General features: G+C 39.9%; 1 protein-coding gene and 1 pseudogene across 1 annotated transcript in view; one reads left to right on the forward strand and one right to left on the reverse strand.

The window, feature by feature from the left end:
* Positions 1 to 5667: 5667 nt before the first annotated feature.
* On the reverse strand, positions 5668 to 6660 carry LOC133771310 (tRNA pseudouridine(38/39) synthase-like; annotated as a pseudogene).
* A 978-nt stretch (positions 6661 to 7638) lies between these two features.
* The window catches only part of LOC133771023 (histone-arginine methyltransferase CARM1-like), a 183821-nt gene continuing 168471 nt past the window's right edge, over positions 7639 to 22988 (forward strand). The window contains 3 exon segments of the mRNA XM_062206769.1: positions 7639 to 7804; positions 9820 to 9863; positions 11374 to 11394. Of these exon segments, the coding sequence (XP_062062753.1) occupies positions 7639 to 7804; positions 9820 to 9863; positions 11374 to 11394 (231 nt within the window).

The following is a 22988-nucleotide window of genomic DNA, read 5'->3' on the forward strand; positions in this document are numbered from 1 at the left end:
TGGAGGGGGCTGGTGCTGTGGTGTAGCGGGTAAAGCCTCCACCTGCAGTGCCGACATCCCATATGGGCACTGGTTCAAATCCTGGCTGTTCCACTTCCCCTCCAGCTCTCTGTTATGACCTGGGAAAGCAGTAGAAGATGGCCCAAAGTCCTTGGGCCCCTGCACCCATGTGGGAGACCCGGAAGAAGCTCCTGGCTCCTGGTTTTGGATCAGCACAGCTCCGGCAGTTACGGCCAATTGGGGAGTGAACCAGTGGGTGGAAGACCTATCTCTCTCTCTGCCTCTCCTTCTCTCTCTGTGTAACTCTGACTTTCAAATAAATAAATCTTTAAAAAAAAAAAAGCTGATGGAAAAGTGTATATTACAAGAAACACTATGTTTGGATTTTGAAAAAGTTTGCATCCAAATAAACTCATCTTTTAATTTTATTTTGCTATATACCTTTTAAAGGGTCCTCACAGAGTTGACATATATACCATATTTTCAATAAATAAGTTCTGTCAATTTATATAAAATTTTTTAATTGAAATAATATTTTAGATTATGCATGATATCTTATCTTCTTGGCCAGTCAATAGCTCTCCTGTGGGAATTGAACTTTTGCATTTGCAGCACTGTAGGGAGAGGGGGATGCACATATGTTGAGAAAATAGAGAATTACTGGTGAGGAGAAGCAAGGACAGTTCTTTTAACCTAACCCAATGGCATTTTCCATGTTTGCTTGTCTAAATGGGTAAAACCAAGGTTTCTTGGGGGGCCTCTGGATGTTGGTCAGATGGTACTGAGCAGAGGATGGAATAGCTTCTGGATTTGCCAGCTTTATAATTTTCTTTGAGAGACCTCTGGGAGAACAAGTGGCTTTTCATCAAGGAGGGAACGAGGCTGTGGGCTTTCCTAAAGCTGATTAAATTCTATATCCATGAACTCATTCTGCTGGGTACTTTGCTGCGACCAGCAACTCAGGCCTTGGCCTTTGAAATCACAGAGTGTCTCTGATGAGAGCAAGTTCGAAAGCACAGTGATTGCAGATACACAGAAGTAGCCAGCCTAATTGGGTCACTCAAAGGGTGAAATGAGATGTCTGGAAGGGAAAGTCAGAGTGTTCTGCAGTTGTAGTTATAACTACTAGTAGCAGCAGTAATAACTTGGTAGAAATTTTGATGCCCTGTCCCTCCAGAGCCACATACATTGGAAGGGATTTCACTGCTCCACTTTCCACCAATGCTGCAGTGTTTCCAGTGGGATCTGGACAGGTTCCACGATAATTTTTATTGTATTTCTTCATTTCTCAATTGTCCATTCTTTATGCTTCTAAGGCACATTCCTCATTGGTAATATATTTTCTTATTTTGATACAATTAATATAAATCATTCAGGGTATTCATTTTATGTCTTAATATGATCAAAGGATAGGAAAGGAAACCAACATTGGGAGTTTTAAGATTAACACAAAAAAACATGGGTAGATGTCCATTTCCGTGAATAAATATTAAAAAGAAATTAATGATTCTATTGGATATGGTAATTCCTCAATAAACATTTTTGAATGAATTACCAATTAATGTCTTATAAATAGAAAAACTAATGTAATAATAGCTATTAACAGTGAGAATGTTATGAAATGCCTTAGTGATAGTAATGTATATTTTGTTTTTATCAAATAAAAACAGATTTTTTGTTCAGATTATAAAAGCTAGTAGTTACATAGGAAACTCCAGCAAGGAAGAACTCTATAAAGAGAAAACCAAAAGTAATCTCATGGGCACAGAAGGTTGAGCCACCACTTGCAACACCTACATGCTGTATTAGAATGCTGTTACAAGTCTCTGCTGTTTTGCTTTCCATCCAGCTTCCAGTTAATACATACTAGGAGGCAGCAGATGGTGGCTCCAATGCTTGGGTCACTACCACACATGTGGGAGACTTCACTGGAGTTCCTGGCTTTGGTCTGACCCAGCCCGGGCATGTAGGAGTGAAGAGTGAAGCAGCAGATGGAAGATCCATCTCCCTCCCTCCCTCCCTCCGCCCCCCCTTTCCCCCCACCCCGTATCCCTCCCTCAGCCACTCTGCCTTTCAAGTAGATGGAAATAAATATTTTTAAAATGACTCCAGATCTCTCCATTTAGAAGAAATCACTGATAACATTTTGGTGAATGTCTTTTTTTTTTTTTTTTTTTTTTTTTTTTTTTTTTTTACAAAGAGTGGACAGTGAGAGAGAGAGACAGAAAGGTCTTCCTTTTTGCCATTGGTTCACCCTCCAATGGCCGCCACGGCAGGCGCACTGTGGCCGGCACATCGTGCTGATCCGAAGGCAGGAGGCAGGTGCTTCTCCTGGTCTCCCATGCGGGTGCAGGGCCCAAGCACTTGGGCCATCCTCCACTGCCTTCCCGGGCCACAGCAGAGAGCTGGCCTGGAAGAGGAGCAACCGGGACAGAATCCGGCGCTCCGACCGGGACTAGAACCTGGTGTGCCGGCACCACAGGTGGAGGATTAGCCTATTGAGCCGCGGCGCCGGCCTGAATGTCTTTTTAAACAACTTTCTATGGAAATAAATGCATTAAATTGATACTAAAATATTATACCTGCTGCCTGCAGCCTGAGTGTGGAGGTGCCATTGTTTTATTTAGCAAACAGTGTGAGTGATGTGCTCTTAGATTCTTTGTATTTTCTAGCTGTAGTAAACTACTGTAATACGAATAAACATGTGTTCACCCACAATTGGGAAAGTATGTTAATGCAAGTAGAGTACCTTATAGGAGTATCTATAAAATTTTGATCCACCTGGATAGAATATGTTACAGAAACATAACACTTTACGGTTGCAACAGTGATCTTTCAGTTTTCTCATACTCTCTCCCACGTTTGGTATATATTTTGGAAATTTTGACAGGAGACAACCGGTTAGATCTCCTTGTTCTTTCACTGATATTTCTTTGATTATTTCTGTGGCTTATTGCTTTTTTTTGCTTTTTTTCCTAGCAGCCTTTGCTCGATGTCAGCCACCTATTCATCCTGCTCACTGACATTTCAGTAGGGATACTTGTTTGTTATTTTTCATACTAATTGCACATTGGGATAGTAAGTATTGGTAATGTATATTGAAGATATTTTCCTCACTTATCACAGCTTTTCAGTTTTCTTTAAAGGCTTTTTTTTTTTTTGCATAGTAAATTTAAAAATTCTGAATGGTTATAAGTACTGTCCAGATTTTTTTTTAACTTTTATTTAATGAATATAAATTTCCAAAGTACAGCTTATGGATTGCAATGGCTTCCCCCCGCCATAACTTCCCTCCCACCCACAACCCTCCCCTTTCCCGCTCTCTCTCCCCTCCCATTCACATCAAGATTCATTTTCAATTCTCTTTATATACAGAAGATCAATTTAGTCTATGTTAAGTAAAGATTTCAACAGTTTGCCCCCACATAGCAACACAAAGTGAAAAAATACTGTTGGAGTACTAGTTATAGCATTAAATAACAGTGTCCAGATTTTTTGTAATGCTTAAAAGATCTTTGTTTCCTAAAGAAATTAATGACAGAACTACTATATGACCTAGCAATCATTCTTCTGAGTATATGCCACAAGCAACAAAATGCATTATTCACAGTGTCCAAGGTACGGATGCAATCCATATGTCTGTCTACAGATGAAGACAGACAGACAGACACACACACAGGAATATTAGCTCTAGAAAGAAGATCTTGCCACTGGGAGCATTTGGATGAACCCAGGGAACATTGTGCCTGTTTTGAATATGTTTGTATAGGTACACATGTGCTCATGTGCTACAGAGTAGAATGTTACATGCAGTTATATATTTAATATAGTTTCTGTCTTTGATTTTGTAAGGGAAAATGGAAAGCTTTCTCCTTTATAGGAGAATGTTTAGAAACTAAGGTGTACTTTAAGAGAAAAAAATAACAGTCCCTTAATGTTTTCATGGAATTTTAGTTTTTTTTAACTTTTGAAAAAAGATTTATTTATTTGAAAAGCAGAGTTACAGAGAGACAAAGAGAGAAATCTTCAATCCACTGGTTCACTCCCCAGATGGCCCAACAGCTAGAGCTGGGCCTATACAAGAACAGGAGCTAGGAGCTTCTTCCGGGTCTCCCATGTGGGTGCAGGGATCCAAATACTTGGGCCATCTTCTGCTGCTTTCCCAAGTGTATAAGCAGGGAGATGGATTGGAAGTGGAACAGCTGGGACTCGAACCGGCACCTTTATGGGATGCTGGCAACACAGGTGACAGCTTTACCCACCATGCCACAGCGCAAGCCCCTCAAAAGTTCTTTACCTGGAGTCCTGAACATAGCTAGGAAAAAATTAATTATTTCTTGGCTCTGAATAAATCTCTTAAGCATATAGTATAAGTATATGGATAAAACACTGAAAATTATTACTGACCCAAAAGGTCTGAGTTCATTTCTTTCACTTTTTTATGAAAGAGGATACTGAAGAGAGCCTTTAAAAAAAAAGTGACTTAAACTCTTTTGAGTATATATATATTGGTATTTCTAAGTATTGTGAGGGTCCCTTATTAATTCTGCTTTGAGACCAAGAAAGCCCCACCTCTTCACTGGTCACTGAATTACTCAGATCTGAAAGCTAGGAATTACCCTGAGAGATTCCCTACTTTTGAATTCCACACTTAGCCACTGAGTCCTCTGCTTTTGCTTTCTTAATCTCCAATTCATCTCTCTCTCTATCCATTACTCACATTCAAATACATTCTAGACCATCATTTCATCTCCTCTTGCATTGAGAGCCTGCTGTTAGCCCCTGCCTTCAGTCTTGTTTCCATTCCAACCTACAATATGCCCAGAGTGATATTTTAAATTTAAGATTCTATTAGTGAAACAACTACTTACATAGCATTAATGTTGTGTTAGATAATGTTAGTAGTCTAGAGATGACTTAAAATATACTGGAGGATGTACACATGCTATATGCAAATATTATGCCATTTTACATAAAGGACTTGAGCATCCTCAGATTTTGGTATGGGGATGGGAGGGAGCTGCAGCCTATCCCCCTCATATACTGAATTATGGTACCCGAAAGCATGTGATATAACCTTTTAACTCTTTATACAAGCTGCACCTTCTGCCTCAGACATACTTATAGCTCCATTTCTTTATGTTCAGTTTAACTGGTCCCTACTTGCTCTGCAAAGTGTAGCTTGAAGATCTCTTTATAAGAATTTTAAAGTAACCACTAGATCAGGGATGGAAAATACTGTGGCCCATGACTGAAGAATGCTTTTTTTTTCCCCACATTTGTAAAGGGTTTGTAAAAAAGAATGGGCAACAGATACCATTTATGGTTCATAGAGCCTAGAACATTTATGGTCCTTCATAGAGTTTGCCAACCTGTGCAGATTTATATGCTTCGTAAGAAAAGCTTCTGTGCTTTATACACCAGCAAGGTCAGGCTTCTAATGATCTGAACACAAGGCACAGGTTTCCCACAGGTTTCCCAGTGCATGCGCACATGTGCATCTTTATTTTACAGTTGCTTTCTGCATCCTTCATCTCTTAAACCTTTTGGACAAAGAAAAGAGGATGTTTGAACTCGTGTTTAAGAATTTCCTTAAGAGATGATCATAGGAATTTCCAGGATTTCCTGCAGTAAATATTACTTTTGTATTTCATTTCTACTTTGCTACCATTAGCTGGTTATTGCGTCCTAGATCCTGGTGAATTTTCTATGGTTAAATGATGCTTTTAATTTCTGTATCAACACAGACCCTCTTTGTTGGATTCTCCAAAACAGTTTTCTCTTCTTCATGTGTGTAATTACAGTCCCTTTTGCCTTTTGCTTCTTTCTTGTGGAGTAAGTGTGGTTGTTCAATGCGTCCCCTACGTACAAAATGCTGGATCCGGGACTCCAATCCTTGGCATTTAGGACGACCCATTAGTGGCTTATATGTGCGCATTTTCACTCCTTCTACAAAGACGCTGGTGTGCTTTATGACTGGGGACTTCACATTTCTCCACTCTATCACTCCATCTGTCTTCAGCCCTGTCCCACAAGGTACTGCAACAGAGTCCAGTACTTGCAACATGCTGTATAACACATGAGTTTTGACAGCATGATTGGCCCATAGTTGCTGTAGGTGGGTGACATTGAATTGTTGAACCTCCTGGTCATAGATCCACTTGATATTTTCAAACTTACAATCATATAAGACAAGAGGAAATTCTACAGCCATACTATATTGAGGTTTCTGGGGGTTCTTCTCTACATTCAGCAGCTCATCAATTATGTCGGGTTTCTCCATTCCTATCCAAAAGCACTAACTCCTTTGTCTGTTCGTCCACACCGGTGATAGTTGGACGTCTGTCTGCTTTCTACTAGTCGAGTCTTGGTTAGTGCGTCAAACAGTTTCTCTTCAATGGTATTGGTTGTGTTTTCCTGACTAGCAAAGCCCTGGTATCCCCAGCCCAGATAGGCTATCCTTAGGGCTACATGTCTTCAGCCATGAGCACTGAAATCGAATGTACGCTTAGCTTTTCCAGTTCCTGAGGCATTTTCTCTAATGGTTGAGTCCTTATAGTTGCCCTGTTCCTTTTTAAGTGTTTGTACCTCCTGTTCCAGTTCTTGTATTCTTTTTAGGAGTTTCTCAGTCTGGTTTCTGTCTGTGTCATTTTCAGCCATGATATGATGACTCCAGAATTCAACAAATCATACAGGTCCCCCTCCCGTCCCGACGTCGTCCGCGCGGCGGAATTTTAGTTCTTATTTTACTGTTATTGTTCAGTCTTTATCACTAGCCTGTGAAAAAAGAAACAGTATTTTTATTTTACATAATAAAAATATGATTTAATGTGATTAAGTAATTGAAATTCATCAGTTTACTTTCAAAGATGAAACCAAAGCTCCAGGTTCATTGTCCTTTCCACCACAGTATAACTCCCTCATTACCAAAAGGCTGCCTAACCTGTAAAGGGAAAAGTAGTGACTTATTTTCTAGTCACCTAAGTTCTCTCTCCATGGTGCTTACCTTAGCACTTTGTGGTAGAAGGAACATGGCTTTGAAGTCAAACACCTGCGTTTCAATTCTGGTCCTGCCACTTATTAGCTGTGCATTTGCATCCTAATGCTGTCTTTACCTAGGAACACTGGACAGTGATAGATGAGAGTTCCTTGAAAAGTTCAAGGAAAATATTTATTATAAAAAAATCCCTAATTTTCCAAAATATTTTGCATCGAAATATGCTTAGTTTTTAATTCTATTTTCCATGAACTTCTCAAAATATTCTCATACTTACAATAGAAATTTGTTACACTATGTCTAGCATACAGTAGATCTTCAGGAATTAACCAGAGAGGCCTTAGATGGGCTCTCCTGGGATGGTGTCAAGAAATGCAGTATTAGCACAAGCTGCATAGGAGTTATAGGTAACAAGATTCAGGACGTGGAGGCAAAAGGTAGTGGGAGTCAGTTTGTAGCCCTGAGTTAACCCACATACACAGCACTGGTGTTTGGCCATGGTTAGACTCAACTCTTTAATCTGTCATCTTCGTATTGACCTACATCCCAGGAGGCAGATATAAAGGATTGGAAATGGCAGGGCTAGAGAAGATCAGAGAAATGTTGTAAAGGCATGGGTGAATATTTTTACTGTGCTGAAGATGGATTTGGCTAATCCTGTTTTCTCTTCATTCTTTATAGAGAATGGCACCTGCATCCTTAAATGCTTACTCAACAGAGACACTGAATGTTGCCGTGTGGTCAAGGAGTCCATCTTGATTGCTCTGGGGTATAGCACTGCTTTGCTGAAGTTTGAATCTCATGCTGGTAAGTTTTCTGCCTATCTTGATCCCTTGTCTTTTGCAAAGACAAATCCCATGAAGGGCTGGCATTCCGTTTTACTCCTCAGGTGGCTTCTAGAAGTCTGTTTCCTTATGCAAATTGCCATCAGTTGATTAAATGGTTTATAACTGCTTCTGCATTTACTTGTTATCATGGCTAGAGAACAATTCATCTTCTCCTGTGTATGGGAGCTCTTCTTGTTAGCGCTCCTTTTGATCCTGCTTCACCCAGAGCTGCAAGAGAGACCACCAAGCACTGCCCACATCTTAACTCCTCTTGCTGACTCTACCTAAAGCTGAGGTTGATGATGGAAATGTGATTTTCAGTTACCACGAATTCAGAAAGATTTCATCCTATTTTTGCCTTAGAATCACTTGTTCAGCATTTTTAGATTCTGAACAACAAAAGGCAAACATCAAAGAAATAAACTAAGATACAACTAAAATATTTTAAGAGGGTACAAAATACCCCTCTGGAAAATTTCCAGCCTGCTAAAGAAAATAAGACCAGCAATGCCTTCAGTCTATCTGAGAATCAATTGTCATTCCTTTTTTGTTTGTTTGTTTTCCAGATATTTATTTCATATTATTATCTACTTCGTTGAAAATATTTTCATTATTTCTTTTTTATCTCAAAGTTTCCTCATTTTATTTTTAATAGAAACTTTTATTTAATAAATATAAATTTTGTAAGTACAACTTTTGGATTATAGCAGTTCTTCCTCCTATACCCGCCCTCCTACCCCCAAACCATCCCACCTCCTACTCCCTCTCCCATCCCATTCTTCATTAAGATTCATTTTAATTATCTTCACATACAGAAGATCAACTCTATATTAAGTAAAGATTTCAACAGTTCGCACCCACACAGACACACAAAGTATAAAGTACTGTTTGAAGTCTAGCTTTACCGTTAATTCGCATAGTAGAACACATTAAGGACAGAGGTCCTATATGGGGAGCAAGTGCACAGTGACTCCTATTGTTGATTTAACAATTGAAACTCTTATTTATGATGTCAGTGATCACCCGAGGCTCTTGTCATGAGCTGCCAAGGCTATGGAAGCCTCTTGAGTTCACAAACTCTGACATTATTTACACAAGGCCATAATCAAAATGGAAGTTCTCTCCTCTCTTCAGAGAAAGGTACCTCCTTCTTTGATGGTACCTTCTTTCCATGGGGATCTCACAGAGATCTTTCATGAAGGTCCTTTTCTGCCACAGTGTCTTGGCTTTCCATGCCTGAAATGTTCTCATGGGCTTTTTGCCCAGATCCCAGTGCCTTAAGGGCTGATTCTGAGGCTAGAGTGCTGCTTAGGACATCTGCCATTCTATGAGTCTTCTGTGTGTGCCGCTTCCCAAGTTGGATCGTTCTCTCCTTTTTAATTTTATCAATTATTATTAGCAGACACTTGGTCTTTGACACTTAGGCCTATCTTTATGATCAGTTATGAACTTAAACTGATCACTTTAACTAGTAAGTTGGCATCGATGCCTGCCAACTTAATAGGATTTAGAGTCCTATGGCAAGTTTTTAGCTTTACCCTTAGGGGTAAGTCCGAGGGAACATATGCCAAACTGTACATCTCCTCCCTCTCTTATTCCTTCTCTTATTTTTAACAGGGATAAATTTTCTTTTCTTTTTATTTATTTGGCAGGTAGAGTTATAGAGAGACAGACAGACAGAAAGGTTTTCCTTCTGTTGGTTCACTCCCCAAATGGCTGCAACGGCTGGCACTGAGCCAATCCGAAGCCAGGAGCCAGGTGCTTCTTCCTGGTCTCCCATGTGGGTGCAGGGGCCCAAGCACTTGGGCCATCCTCCACTGCCCTCCTGGGCCACAGCAGAGAGCTACTGGAAGAGGAGCAACCAGGACAGAATCCAGCGTCCCAACTGGGACTAGAACCCGCGGTGCCAGCGCTACAGGCAGAGGATTAGCCAAGTGAGCCACGGCGCCGGCCCCTCAATTTTCATTTAACTTAGATATAAACTGTTCCTGACAGGAAAAGAAGAGCAGATTGGTGTTGCTTCTCACGGGCACCAAAATGTAAGGAAAAGAGACACAGGCAGAGAGGAGGCAGAATACAGCTCGCAGCCAGATAGAATTTATTCAGAGAAAATAAATCTGCAGAAGTTGACCAACTACCATCATGCTCACAGACAGAACATGTGACAGAGGCCCCAACCCCAGCAGGCTGGTTCCCTTTATATCTTAGGTGGGCTAGGAGTGGGGGAGGGGAGCAGAGCTGTAGGCAGAGATGAGCTTCTCCATACTGGGTCTTCAGGTTTGGCCCACTGGCTTTCAACCTGGGGAAGAATTCAGGGGTGAGATGGGGGACAATACAGGGTGTGAGATGGAACTGGTCCCTTGAAAGAAGGCAGAGGTAACAAGAAACCTAACATGGCTGAGGCTTATGTCCTTATTCCATCAGTTCCACCTCACTTAGATGTTAATTCAGCTCTGGGTTAAGTATTGTCAATGGTACAAACTCTCCTGTGTTTTAACCAAAATGTCCATGGCTCTTTCACGGTGGTTAAGTACCTGGGATAAATAAGTTAAACTTCTTGTTTCTAAACTGAATATGGAGTCAGCAAGAGTGTATCTATTCATCTGTTCATACATCAATCTATCTTATTTTTATGATGCATTTCAAAGTAAATATTTCACAAATATATTTCATTGTGTTAGTGGTGTTTTAAAATTTGTACAAGTTGTAGAATGACTAACTCAGGCTTATTACATTCCTACACATTTTGTGGTGAGAACACTTAAAATCACTTATGATTTTGAAGAATACAGTACGTTGCTATTATATATAAATATATATATTTATACACATACACACACACATAGTAACTATGTTGTACATTAGATCTATTGAATTTATTCCTCCATTTTAACTGAAATTATATATGCTTTGACCACTCCCCAGAGCCTGGTAACCACCTTTCTACTCTGTGTTCCAATGAGTTTAATGTTTTTAACTGTCTGCACGTAAGTGAGGTTATGCAGTACTGGTTTTCCTGTGCCTGACTTATTTCACTGAACATGACTTCTAGGCTTATTCATGTTGTTACAAATGACAGAATTTCTTTTTTTCAAGGGCTAGGTGGCATTCCATTCTGTGTAAGAGTACTATAAAACATTTGTGGGAAAATGGAACTAAAAGGTGATTTGGTACCAAAAACAAACACTGAAATTCATGTGAAATTTTTTCATATTATGGCATTTTCACAAAATTTTTGAAGTACCCTGGTAAATACACGACACTTTGTTTATTCATCCACTGATGGTTATTTAGATTGATTATGTATCTTGGCTATTGTGAAACATGGCACAGTGAACTTGGAAACACAGATATCTCTTCAACTTAATAACTTTATTTCCTTTGGGTATATTCACTGTAGTGGGCCCACTAGCAATTGTGTTTTTAATTTTCTGAAAAACCTAAATACTACATTGCATAATGGTTGCATTAATTTACATACTCACCAACAGTGTACAAACTCTACTTTCATTGAATCTTCTCTAATACTTTTTATCTTTTGTCTTTTAGAAGATAGCCATTCTCAATGAGGTGAGAGGAAATTTCATTGCAGTTTAATTTGCATTTCCTTGGTGATTAACGATGCTTAGAATTTTTTTAAAGATTTATTTTATTTATTTGAAAGACTGAGTTACAGAGAGAGGGAGAGATAGAGAGATATAGGTCTTCCATCCGCTGGTTCACTTCCCAGATGGCCGCAATGGCTGGAGCTGAGCCTATCTGAAGTCAGGAGCCAGGAGCTTCTTCCGGTCTTCCACGTGGGTGCAGGGGCCCAAGGACTTGGGCCATCTTCCACTGCTTTCCCAGGTCATAGCAGAGAACTGGATTGGAAAAGGAACAGCCAGGACTAGAACCGGCGCCCATATGGGATGCTGCTGCTTCAGGCCAGGGCGTTAACCCGCTGCACCACAGTGCCAGCCCCAGTGTTTAGCAATTTTTACATATCTCTTGGCCATTTGTTTGCCTTCTTCTTCTTCTTTTTTTTTTGACAGGCAGAGTGGATAGTGAGAGAGAGAGAGAGAGAGAAAGCTCTTCCTTTATGCCATTGGTTCACCCTCCAATGGCCGCTGCGGCCGGCGCGTCGCGCTGATCCGAAGCCAGGAGCCAGGTGCTTCTCCTTGTTTCCCATGCGGGTGCAGGGCCCAAGCACTTGGGCCATCCTCCACTGTCTTCCCGGGCCATAGCAGAGAGCTGGCCTGGAAGAGGGGCAACTGGGATAGAATCCGGCGCCCCAACCGGGACTAGAACCCGGTGTGCCAGCGCCACAAGGTGGAGGATTAGCCTGTTAAGCCACGGCGCCGGCCTGTTTGCCTTCTTTTAAGGATTGTCTGTTCACATTTGTTGCAATTTTTAACACTCAGGTTATTCATTTTCTTGCTATTGAGATGTATGAATTCTACATACACTTGGGATATTAGCCCCATGTAAGATGTATAGCTTGTATATTGTTCTCCAGTCTGTAGACTGTCTCTTCAGTTTGTTGACTATTTCCTTTGCTGAAGAGAAGCTTTTAGTTTGATGTAATAATCCCTTTTGTCTGTTTTTGTATTTTGCTACTTGTACTTTTGGTTCATATCTCAAAAATCATAGCCTAGACCAATGAGACAGTTTTTCCTTTAAGCTTTCCTCTAGGAGTTTTACATTTTTACATTTGGGCTTTCAAGTCTTACATTTAAGAGTTGGTATTTGTGTATGGTGTAAGATAGGGGTCCAATTTCATACTTCTGCATGTTGGTATCTAGTTATCTCAGTACCACTTGTTGAAAAGACTATCCTTTCTCCTCAGTGTATTCTTGGCATTTTTGTCAAAAACTAATTGGCTAAGAATGCATAGAATTTTTTATCTGGACTTGCTACTCTGCGCCATGGATCTATGCATCTGTCCTTATGCCGGTACTCTGCTGTTCAGATTACCATAGCTTTCTAGGGTGGTGTGATTCTTTGTTCTTTTTGCTCAAGATCAGAGGAACTTTTAACAATCGGTAGTCCCCACCCATATATATTTCAAGCTACATAATGTTACCTGGAACTCAAAATTTATTGGTGGTTCTTGTTTTTCCCCTATTTGAAGTTAAATTTACATGCATTGAAATATGAATCTTAAGCATACTGTCATTCCCAAAATGTTACTTCATGTCCTTTTTTATGATTTATTTATTTATTTGAAAGAGTTACACAGGGAAAGAAGGAAAGGCAGAGAGAGAGTGAGAGATGTCCTCCATCTGCTGGTTCACTCCCCACTTGGATGCATGGCCGAAACTGCACCGATCCAAAGCCAGGAGCCAAGAGCTTCTTCTGGTCTCTCATGCAGGAGCAGGGGCCCAGGAACTTGAGCCATCTTCTATTGCTTTCCCAGGCCATAGCAGAGAGCTGGATCAGAAGTGGAGCAGCCGGGACTCGAACCAGTGCGCATATGGGATGCCGGCACTGCATATAGCTTGTATAATGTTTACTTGCTTTACTGCTTTACTTGCTTCGCCACAGCGCTGGCCTCCTCATGTCCTTTTCAGTCATTTCCTACTCCCATCCTTCCAGAGCTACTCATGGTTCTGATTTTTTTCTTCAATATAGATTAGTCTTTTGTAAAACTTCTTATAAATGTAATCATTTAGCATATACAGTCTTTAATAAGATTGTTCATTGTGGGACCAGCACTGTGGCGTAGCGGGTAAAGCCACCACCTGCAGTGCTGGCATCCCATATGCGCGCTGGTTAGAGTCTTGGCTGCTCCATTTCTGTTCCAGCTCTCTGCTATGGGCTGGAATAGCAGTGGAAGATGGCCCAAGTCCTTGGGCCCCTGCACCCACATGGGAGACATGGAAGACACTTCTGGCACCTGGCTTCAGATTGCTCAGCTCTAGCCATTGTGGCCAGTTGGGGATTGAACCAGTGGATGGAAGACCTCTCTCTCTCTCTCTCTGCCTCTCCTTCTCTGTCTATGTAATTCTGACTTTCAAATAAATAAAAAAATCTTTTAAAAAATCATTCAGTGTTATTTCACTCAACAGGATGTCTTCCAGTTGTGTCCATTTTGCTGCAAATGGTAGAATTCCATTTTTTAAATAGCTGAATGACATTCCATTGTGTATATGTCCATATTTTCTTTATCCATTCATCTGATGATAGCTTAATTGATTCCAAATTTTAGCTATTGTGAACAGTTCAGTTATAAACAAGGTGGTACAGGTATCTCTTTAATATATTGTGTTCAAGACATGATGATATTGCCATCTTTTTTGTGTGTGTACCCAGTAGTGGGATTGCTAGATCATAAGGCAAGTCCATTTGTAGTTTTTTAAGAAATCTCCCTACTCTTTTCCAAAGTGTCTGCACTATTTTACAGTCCCTCCAATAGTGTACAAGTGTTCCCTTTTGTCCACATGCTTCCCAGCATTTGTTACTCTCTCTGCTTTGCTTATTTTGAGAACTGTCTATTGAAGTGCTTTGCCCATTTCTCAACTTAATTGATTATTTTGTTCAGTTTTTGAAGTTGCTGATATACTCAGAATATTAATCCTTTGTCATTTAGGTGGTTTGCAAATATTTTTCCCATTCTGTTGAATGTCTCTTCACTCTGTTAATCATTTCTTCTGCTGTACAAAAGCTTCTGAGTTTGATGTAGTTCCATTTAGTTAGTTTTGCTTTTGTTGCCTATGCTTTGGGGATCATGTCCAAGAAGTCATCCCCTACACCAGTGTCTTGGGGTGTCTCCCCATATGTTTTCTTCCAGCAACTTCATAGGCTCCAGTCTTAAATTTGGGTCTTTGGTATATCTTGACTTGGTTTTTCTATATGGTAAGAGGTATGGATCTAATTTCATTCTTCTACATACATAACTCCAGTTTTGCCAGTATCATTTGTTGAAGAGATTATCTTTACTTCATTGTATGGTCTGAGCACTTTTGTCAAAAATCAATTGGCTCTATGTATGTGGATTCATTTCTGGGTACTTTGTTATGTTCTATTGATCTATGTATTGGTTTTTATGCCAGCATCATGTTGTTTTAATTACTAGAGCTTTATAGTATGGTTTGAAATCAGGTATTATGATGCCTCCAGATTGATTTTTCTTGTTCAGGATCAGTTTGGTTATTCTGGGTCTTTTGTGATTCTATATGAGTTTTAGGATTGCTTTTTCTAATTCTATGAAGAATGTTGTTGGTATTTTGATAGGGATTGCATTGAATCTATAGATTGCTTTAGGTACAATGGATAGTTTAATGATATTGATTCTTCTAATCCATGGACAAGGAATATCTTTCCATTGTTTGTGTCCTTGATAATTTCTTTCATTAATGTTTGATAATTTTCATTGTAGAGATCTGTCACTTCTGTGATTAAATTTATTCCTAAATGTTTGTGTTTTTTTGTGTGTGGCTATTGTGAATAGAATTTCATCCTTGATTTTCTGTGAATTTATCATTAGCATACAAAAAAGCTAATTTTTGTATGGTTTATTTTAAATCTGCAAATTTACTGAAATGGTTTATTAATTCTAATAGGTTTTTTTGGTGGAGTGTTTAGATTTTTCAGTGTACAACACCATGTCATCTGCAAACATGGCTAATTTGACTTCCTCTATCCCAGTTTTGATGCTCTTTGTGACTTTTTCCTACAGAACTGCTCTCATGTAACTTTGAGGTTCCCAACTTATTAGCATATAGTTCTTCATAATATTTTCTTACAGTCCTTTGTATTTCAGTGGTATTCATTGTAATGTCTTCTTTTTCTTGTATAATTTTATTTGAGTATTTTCTTTTTTCATCTGGCTAAAGATTTATCTATTTTGTTATCTTTGCAAAAAAACCAAATTTTTGTTTTTTTGGCCTTTTGTAATGTGTTTTTAGTTTCAATTTCATTTATTTCTGATCTGGTTCTTATTGTTTCTCACTTCCTGCTAATTTTGGGTTTGATTTCTTTTTGTTTTTCTAAGTCTTCCAGATGCATTATTAGATCTTTAATTTAAGATATTTCTGTTTTTAATGTAATAACTTAATGCTATAAAAATCCCTGTAATACTGCTTTTGCCATATCCCACAGGTTTTGATGTGTTGTGTTTTCATTTTCACTTATTTCAATAAAGTTTTTAATTTCCTTTTTAATTTCTCCAGTGACCCATTAATCATTTAGTAGCATGTTTAATTTCCAATTATTTTGGGTGTTCTGTTCTTCTTGTTGATTTCCAGTTTTATTCCTTTATGGTCTAAGAAGATACATGGTGGCCAGCGCTGTGGCTTAACAGGCTAATCCTCTGCCTTGCAGCGCCAGCACACCGGGTTCTAGTCCTGGTTGGGGCGCCGGATTCTATCCCGTTTGCTCCTCTTCCAGGCAGCTCTCTGCTATGGCCCGGGAAGGCAGTGGAGGATGGCCCAAGTGCTTGGGCCCTGCACCCCCACGGGAGACCAGGAGAAGCACCTGGCTCCTGGCTTCGGATCAGCATGATGCGCTGGCTTCAGCAGCCATTGGAGGGTGAACCAATGGCAAAAAGGAAGACCTTTCTCTCTGCCTCTCTCTCTCACTATCCACTCTGCCTGTCAAAAAAAAAAAAAAAAGAAGATACATGGTATGATTTCAGTATTTTTAAATTTGCTGAGACTTGTTTTGTGGGCTAATGTGTGGTCTACCCTAGAAAATGTTCCATGTGCTGATGAGAAGAATATTCTGTAGCTGTTAGGTGAGATGTCCTGTAATGTCTTTTAGGTCCATTTGCTCAATAGTGTGTCTCAACTCTGATGTGTCTTTACTGATTTTTTTTGTCTGCATGATCTGTCCATTGATGAGAGTAGGGTCACCCACTATTATTTTATTGGAGTCTCTCTCTCTCTTTAGGTCTAATGATGTTTTCTGTGTATATCTGAATTGTCTTGTGTTGGATACATTTATTTATTATTGTTATGTGTCTTTGCTGAATTGAACCCTTTGTCAAAATATTATGTCATTTTTAATCTCTTTTATTGTCTTTGATTTAAAGTGTGTTAAAACTGATAGCAGGATAGTTACTCCTGCTTGCTCTTGATTTCCATTTGCCTGGTATATCTTTTTTCAACCCTCCACTTTCAGTCTGTTTGTATCTTTCTTTGTGAAGTGAGTTTCTTGTAGGCAGCATATAGTGAGGTATGTGGTTTTTATCCATTCAGCCAACCTAAGTCTTTTGGTGGGTAAATTTAATCCATTTACCTTCAAGGTTAGTATTGATAGATAAGAGCTGAGACCTGTCACTTTGTTGATTGAATAATGATTCTATTTTACTTGCTCTTTTGGTGAATTTTGTGGTGATTTTTTTTTTTTTGATGTTTATTTCTAATGCAGGATGCCCTTCAGAATTTCTTGTCAGGATGGTTTGTTGGTGGTGGATTCTCTCACTTTTTGCTTAGCTGGAAAATGCTTTAATTTTCTTTCACTTTTTTTTCTTTCTTTCTTTTTTTTTTTTGACAGGCAGAGTGGACAGTGAGAGAGAGAGGGGGACAGAAAGAAAGGTCTTCCTTTGCCGTTGGTTCACCCTCCAATGGCCGCTACGGCCGGCGTGCTGTGGCTGGTGCATCGCGCTGATCTGAAGCCAGGAGCCAGGTGCTTCTTCCTGGTCTCCCACGCGGGTGCAGGGCCCAAGCACTTGGACCATCCTCCACTGCCTTCCTGGTCCACAGCAGAGAGCTGGCCTGGAAGAGGGGCAACCGGGATAGAATCCGTTGCCCCAACTGGGACTAGAACCTGGTGTGCCGGCGCCGCAGGCGGAGGATTAGCCTGTTGAGCCGCGGCGCCAGCCTTCCTTCACTTGTAAAGGATAGCTTTGCTGTATATAATATTCTTGGTTGGAAGGCTTTCCCTTTTCAGACCTTGAATATATCATCCCATTTTCTTCTGGCCTGTAGGGTTTCTGCTGAGAAGTTTGATGTTAATCTAACTGGTTTTCCTTTATATATAACTTGATGAATTTCTCTTATTGTCTTTGGAATTCTCTCCTTTAACTTTTAACAATCTAACAATAATATGCCTTAGAGAAGACCTTTCATGGTTGAGTCTGTTTGGGGTTCTTTGAGTTCCCTGTATTTGGACGTGCATGTCTCTTTCAAGACCTGGGAAATTTTTAGCTATTATTTCATTTAGCAGGTTGCAAGTTCTCTATACCTTTTTCTTTTTCTTCCCCTTCAGGAATACTTATAATATGGCTACTTGGTTACTTAATAGCATCTCATATTTTGCATAGACTTTCTTCATCCTTTTGAATTCTTTTCTCTTTATTTTTGTCTGAATGGTTTATTTCAAAATTCTTGTCCTAAAGGTCATAAATTCTACCCTCCAGTTGTTTTAGTCTGCTGTTAAAGCTCCCCATTCTATTTTATTTCACTGATTGAAGACTTGCATTCTTGGCATACTGGCTAAGACAGGCGTGAGACCCACCGATGAGACCCAGACCCAGGGAGGAATGTCTGCACGCACGGCACCCTTGCTGAGGAGTAGGGAGAGTATTTTATTGTTTATACACACCAAGCACCCAGAGCATGGTAGCGCACACTGAGTATCTCTTCTCCAAAATGCCTGGATGCACTCAGAAGTGTTTCTGATTTTATAGTTTTGATTTGTTTATTTGGATTTGGATTATTGGAATAGCTTTTGCTTGTTGAGCATTCCTAATCTAAATATCTGAAACCCCAATTGTTTCCAAATCTGAAACAATAGTGTTAAGTCACCATTAAAAAAGTTTCAAGTTTCAGATTTTATAGCTTTTAGGACTGGGAGCATTTGGGATTTAATGTTTTTGGATTGGGGTGTTCAATCTATTTCATTTATGAGTCAAACTAGACACAAACACAAATGAGAATAAGCTTTGTGGGAAAGACAGACATGGACAAATCAATTTAGAATTTGTTATTTAGTTAGGAGAAAATAGTGTTAATAGTGCAGGGTATTCCATGTGCAACTTTCTTAACAATTCAACTAAGGCCACAAGTCTTGGTTGACAATAGTCTTTTGACTGCATGGTAGAGAAATGGCTAGTGCTTCAGCCATTCAAAAATATCCTTGAACTTTAAACAGACAACACTGAATAAGGGTAAATACCAACCTCTCCATACTTTTCATTTATTATAGTACACTAGACATGTATTAGACAAAAATAATTTAAACAGGCTTAGGGAAGAAATAAATCCAAATAGTAATAAACTAGAAATCATTGAGAAGTAATCTAAATGAATGTGAGAGTCCTCTGTCAGGATAGTTAGACTCGCCCCAGCAGCCAAGGGTGTCAGGCCCGGGCAGAAGCAGTTTATCAGATGCACTTTCTAGAGTGCCACGTAGCTGGCCCTGGTGAATAAGTCCAGGTGAGCGTCTTGGTGAGACCCCCATGTTAACAGTCAAGGACGAAATGTCATCACTATTTCTAGAGTACTGTCTGAAATTTGATCTACAATAATAAAACATGGAAGTGGCCCTGCTTTCATAACAACTGGCTCTCTGATAAGAGAGAAGGCTATGTTTTTGGGTCAAATATGACATCTCACAGATCGGATTGCATAACAGGCCAGTTTAAATAATAATAAAAAAGTCCTATCTTTCATAATGAAAATAATGATGATGAGACTTATCTCAGGATATGACTTGAAACATCCCAGATGGCCCATTCCCGGGTGGCAGTGGTTTCTTGATTGTCATTTGTCAGCCTGGTGGTGACAGAAGGCTGTCTACTTGTATCACTGCCTATTGGCCACAGTTGCTGAGTTTTCAAGAAGTGCTGTGCTTTCCTGGAATAGGAGGATGTGGAGTTTGAAATGGGAGGCTCTTATGTTATATTTAGAAATGAATGTGGGGCCAGTGCTGTAGTACAGTGGGTTAAAGCCATAGCCTGCAGTGCTGGCATCCCAAATGGGTGGCAGTTCAAGTCCTGGCTGCTCCTCTTTTGATCCGGCTCTCTGCTATGGCCTGAGAAAGCAGTAGAAGATGGCCCAAGTCCTTGTGTTCCTGCACCCACGTGGGAGACCTGGAAGAAGCTCCTGGCTTTGGATCAGTTCAGCTCTGGCTGTTGCCATCATTTGGAGAGTGAACCAGCTGATAGAAGACCTCTCTCTCTCTCTCTCTCTCTCTCTCTCTCTCTCTCTGGCTCTACCTCTCTCTGTAACTCTTTCAAATAAATAAAATAATTCTATAAAAAGAAAAAAAAAGGAGAAGAATTGAATGAACTACTACAAGTATCGGTAACTTGGAAAAAATATCTAACTTTATTGAGGAATTGACCTATGCTGATAATCGGCTACCACTGGGAAAGAAATGAACAAATGCCCACACACGTCTGCATGAAGATTATTTCTTCCCTTCCTTCCAGCTTCAGAATTCTGACACATGGATTTCCAAGCCTGACTTGGTCTCCTGTTGTACAATCCCCAGTAATCTCAAAGACTGCTGTGAAATTAAAAAAAAAATACAGTTTCAATTCCTCACATTTTATCAGCAGAGAGGATATGTAATTAATAATATGGGATGATGAACATGTAGGAATATTTTTTAAATGTTTAATTGTAGTGGACATTTAACATGGTGTTAACATGTCAGTGTCTCACGTTGGAGTTGGGTTCCTGCTCCAGCTGCTGACTCCCGTTCCCTGCCACAGCAGACCCTTGAAGGCAGCACTGATGGCTGGAATGAAGTAATGACCTTCCTGGCACCCGTGAGGGAAACCTGGACTGTGTGTTCTCAGCTCCTGGTTCCAGCCCTTGCCCTGTCTCAGCTGTTGCAAGCATCTAGGGAGTAGATGGGCCCTCTCTCTTTCTGTCCCTCGCAAATAAACCAATATTCAATTGATACCCTGATAGTAATGTTTGTGAAACTTTGACTATGCATGAGTGTGCACTGGATACTTGTAAGATTTGCTTGCTATTTATCCATCTATTCATGCATTTAACAGTTATAAAGAGTTTTGAACAAATTCATGGAAAATGTGCATAATGAAAAAACTAGTCATAGATATCAAAATTTTTGTGCCTCTAAATAAACTTATCTTCTAATTTCATTTTCCACAATCCTCTGGAAGAACATATGAGAGCCAGTGCTGTGGCAAACACTTACTTAGGTGTTGAAGATATAACACTGAACACATAGAAGCTTTCACAATTTTACAGGTGACATTTTAAGGTAGTGACACAAGCAATAAATAAATGAGCATACCATGAGTTGTATGGGTAAGTGCTGAAAAGAAAAATAATCTGGGATAAGAAGCCAGGGACAACTGGGGATTAAGTGTGTACTATTTGCAGGGAACTGGCTGGGTGAGGGGGACTGTCATGGATAGGATGACATTTAAGTCAAAAACTACAGTGAGTGGGGAGCAGCAATGTGTGTCCATACAGAGCGGGGAACTGCAAAGTCCACAAGGCAGTGTGTGTTTGAAAAATGCCACACAGTGGTAGGGGTTGATGTCAGAGAGTCAGAGACCAGGTCAGGTGAGGTGGTGAAGGTCTGGTGAGGACGTGGGTGTTGTTGTGAGGGAGACAGGGAGCTCAGGAGGACTTGTAGCGTAGACTTGACCTGGTCTCCGGATTATATCATTTTTATATACTTCTTAGAGGTGTGCAGTTATACCCTCTTCCACTGGAATTCTCCCAGCCCACACCTGTGAAGGTTGCATAGTTTTATTGTTTATTCTTGTATGTAATTAAGCACACCAAAGCTCACAGATAGTATGGAAATTGCCCAATTGATAAAAATACAGGAGCACTGCTCCTTCTGCAGCTTCCAGATTGCCTCTTCACCCTTCACGGGACTGCCTGGTGACTTTTAATGTGGAAAACGCAGGTCATTAATTGAGATATCACGAACACAGGAAAGCTGACTATAATCAGACGTTCACTCATTAAGGGAAACGACAGTGCAGGCTTATTCTGGGGTCATAAGTCATGGAAGGTTTTGAAAGAATTTCAGATTTAACTATTGCATAACCTTAGCAGAATTCTGAATACCCTTTACACAGACTGACTAATGGATAATATTTTGTCATATTTAATTTGTTCTCTTATATGTGTGCAGACATATAATCACTAATTTTACTTCTGAAAGTGGTTTGCAAACATCACACTGCTTTACTCCTTTGTACTTCACTGAGTATCACCTAGGAGCAAGAACATTCTCTTATATAACCACAGCAGAGTTATCATATCATATGAAGTTAACATCTGTACCATCTCTACAGTAGTTATGTGTGATGTTTCATCAATTTTGTGAATTCTCCCAATAATGTTGTTCTAGTATTTTTTGTCTCTCTCATACCGGGTCAGACATTGCATTCGGTTGTCAAGTTTCTTTAAGCCTCCTTTAATCTGGAACAGTTTTTCAGTCTTTGCTTTGTTATATGACATTGAAATACTTGAAGAACATGAACTAATCCTTTCCTTTTTCCTCATGAAAAGATGGAGGTTGTGTTCCATAGGCAGAAAGCTATCCAAGCGCTCTGGGGTCTTTCTCAGCTACCATGCTAGAGAGCACTAACCTCTACCTACCCCTCATTGCTAATGCTAATTTTGATCACTAGGTCAAGATATTTTGCATTTTCTCCACTGAAAAGTTAGTCCTGTTTCTCTCTTAGATGTCATTAATAAGCAATCATGCAAAGGCACTTTCAAATCATGCAGATATCCTGCTTCTCTCAAATAGCCTTTCCACCCCGAATTCACTGTCCACTTATTATTCACTTCTTTGAAAACTGTTTAGTTTGGTGGTGGAGGGGTATTGACCTTGGTTCCTGCAACCTTGCTAAATGACTCAGTTCTTAGGGATTTTTGGATAACTCCCCACAGTTTTCTACATGAATGGTTATATCATCTGAGGACACACACGGTTTTATTTCTTCCTTCCCTGTCTTTGTACCTCTTCACTCCTCCCTGCCTCCCTCCTCTGACTTCCTACTCTTCCCCAACTTCTCTTCCTTCTTCCCTCTCCCTGGCTCGCTCTCCTTACCGGGCCAGCTAGGGCTTCTCCTATAGTGTTTTATGGAAGAGAGTGAACAGCCTTGCCTTGTTGATGAATTCAGGGGAAGCCCTTCATTAATTAAGTGGAGGAACTTCGTTCTATTCCCAATTTGTTGGGAGTTGCTATCTTAAATATACATTTTATGAAATGGTTTTTCTGAATCTATAGGAATA

Source organism: Lepus europaeus, chromosome 12, assembly GCF_033115175.1.
Source record: "Lepus europaeus isolate LE1 chromosome 12, mLepTim1.pri, whole genome shotgun sequence".
Classification (NCBI taxonomy): domain Eukaryota; kingdom Metazoa; phylum Chordata; class Mammalia; order Lagomorpha; family Leporidae; genus Lepus; species Lepus europaeus.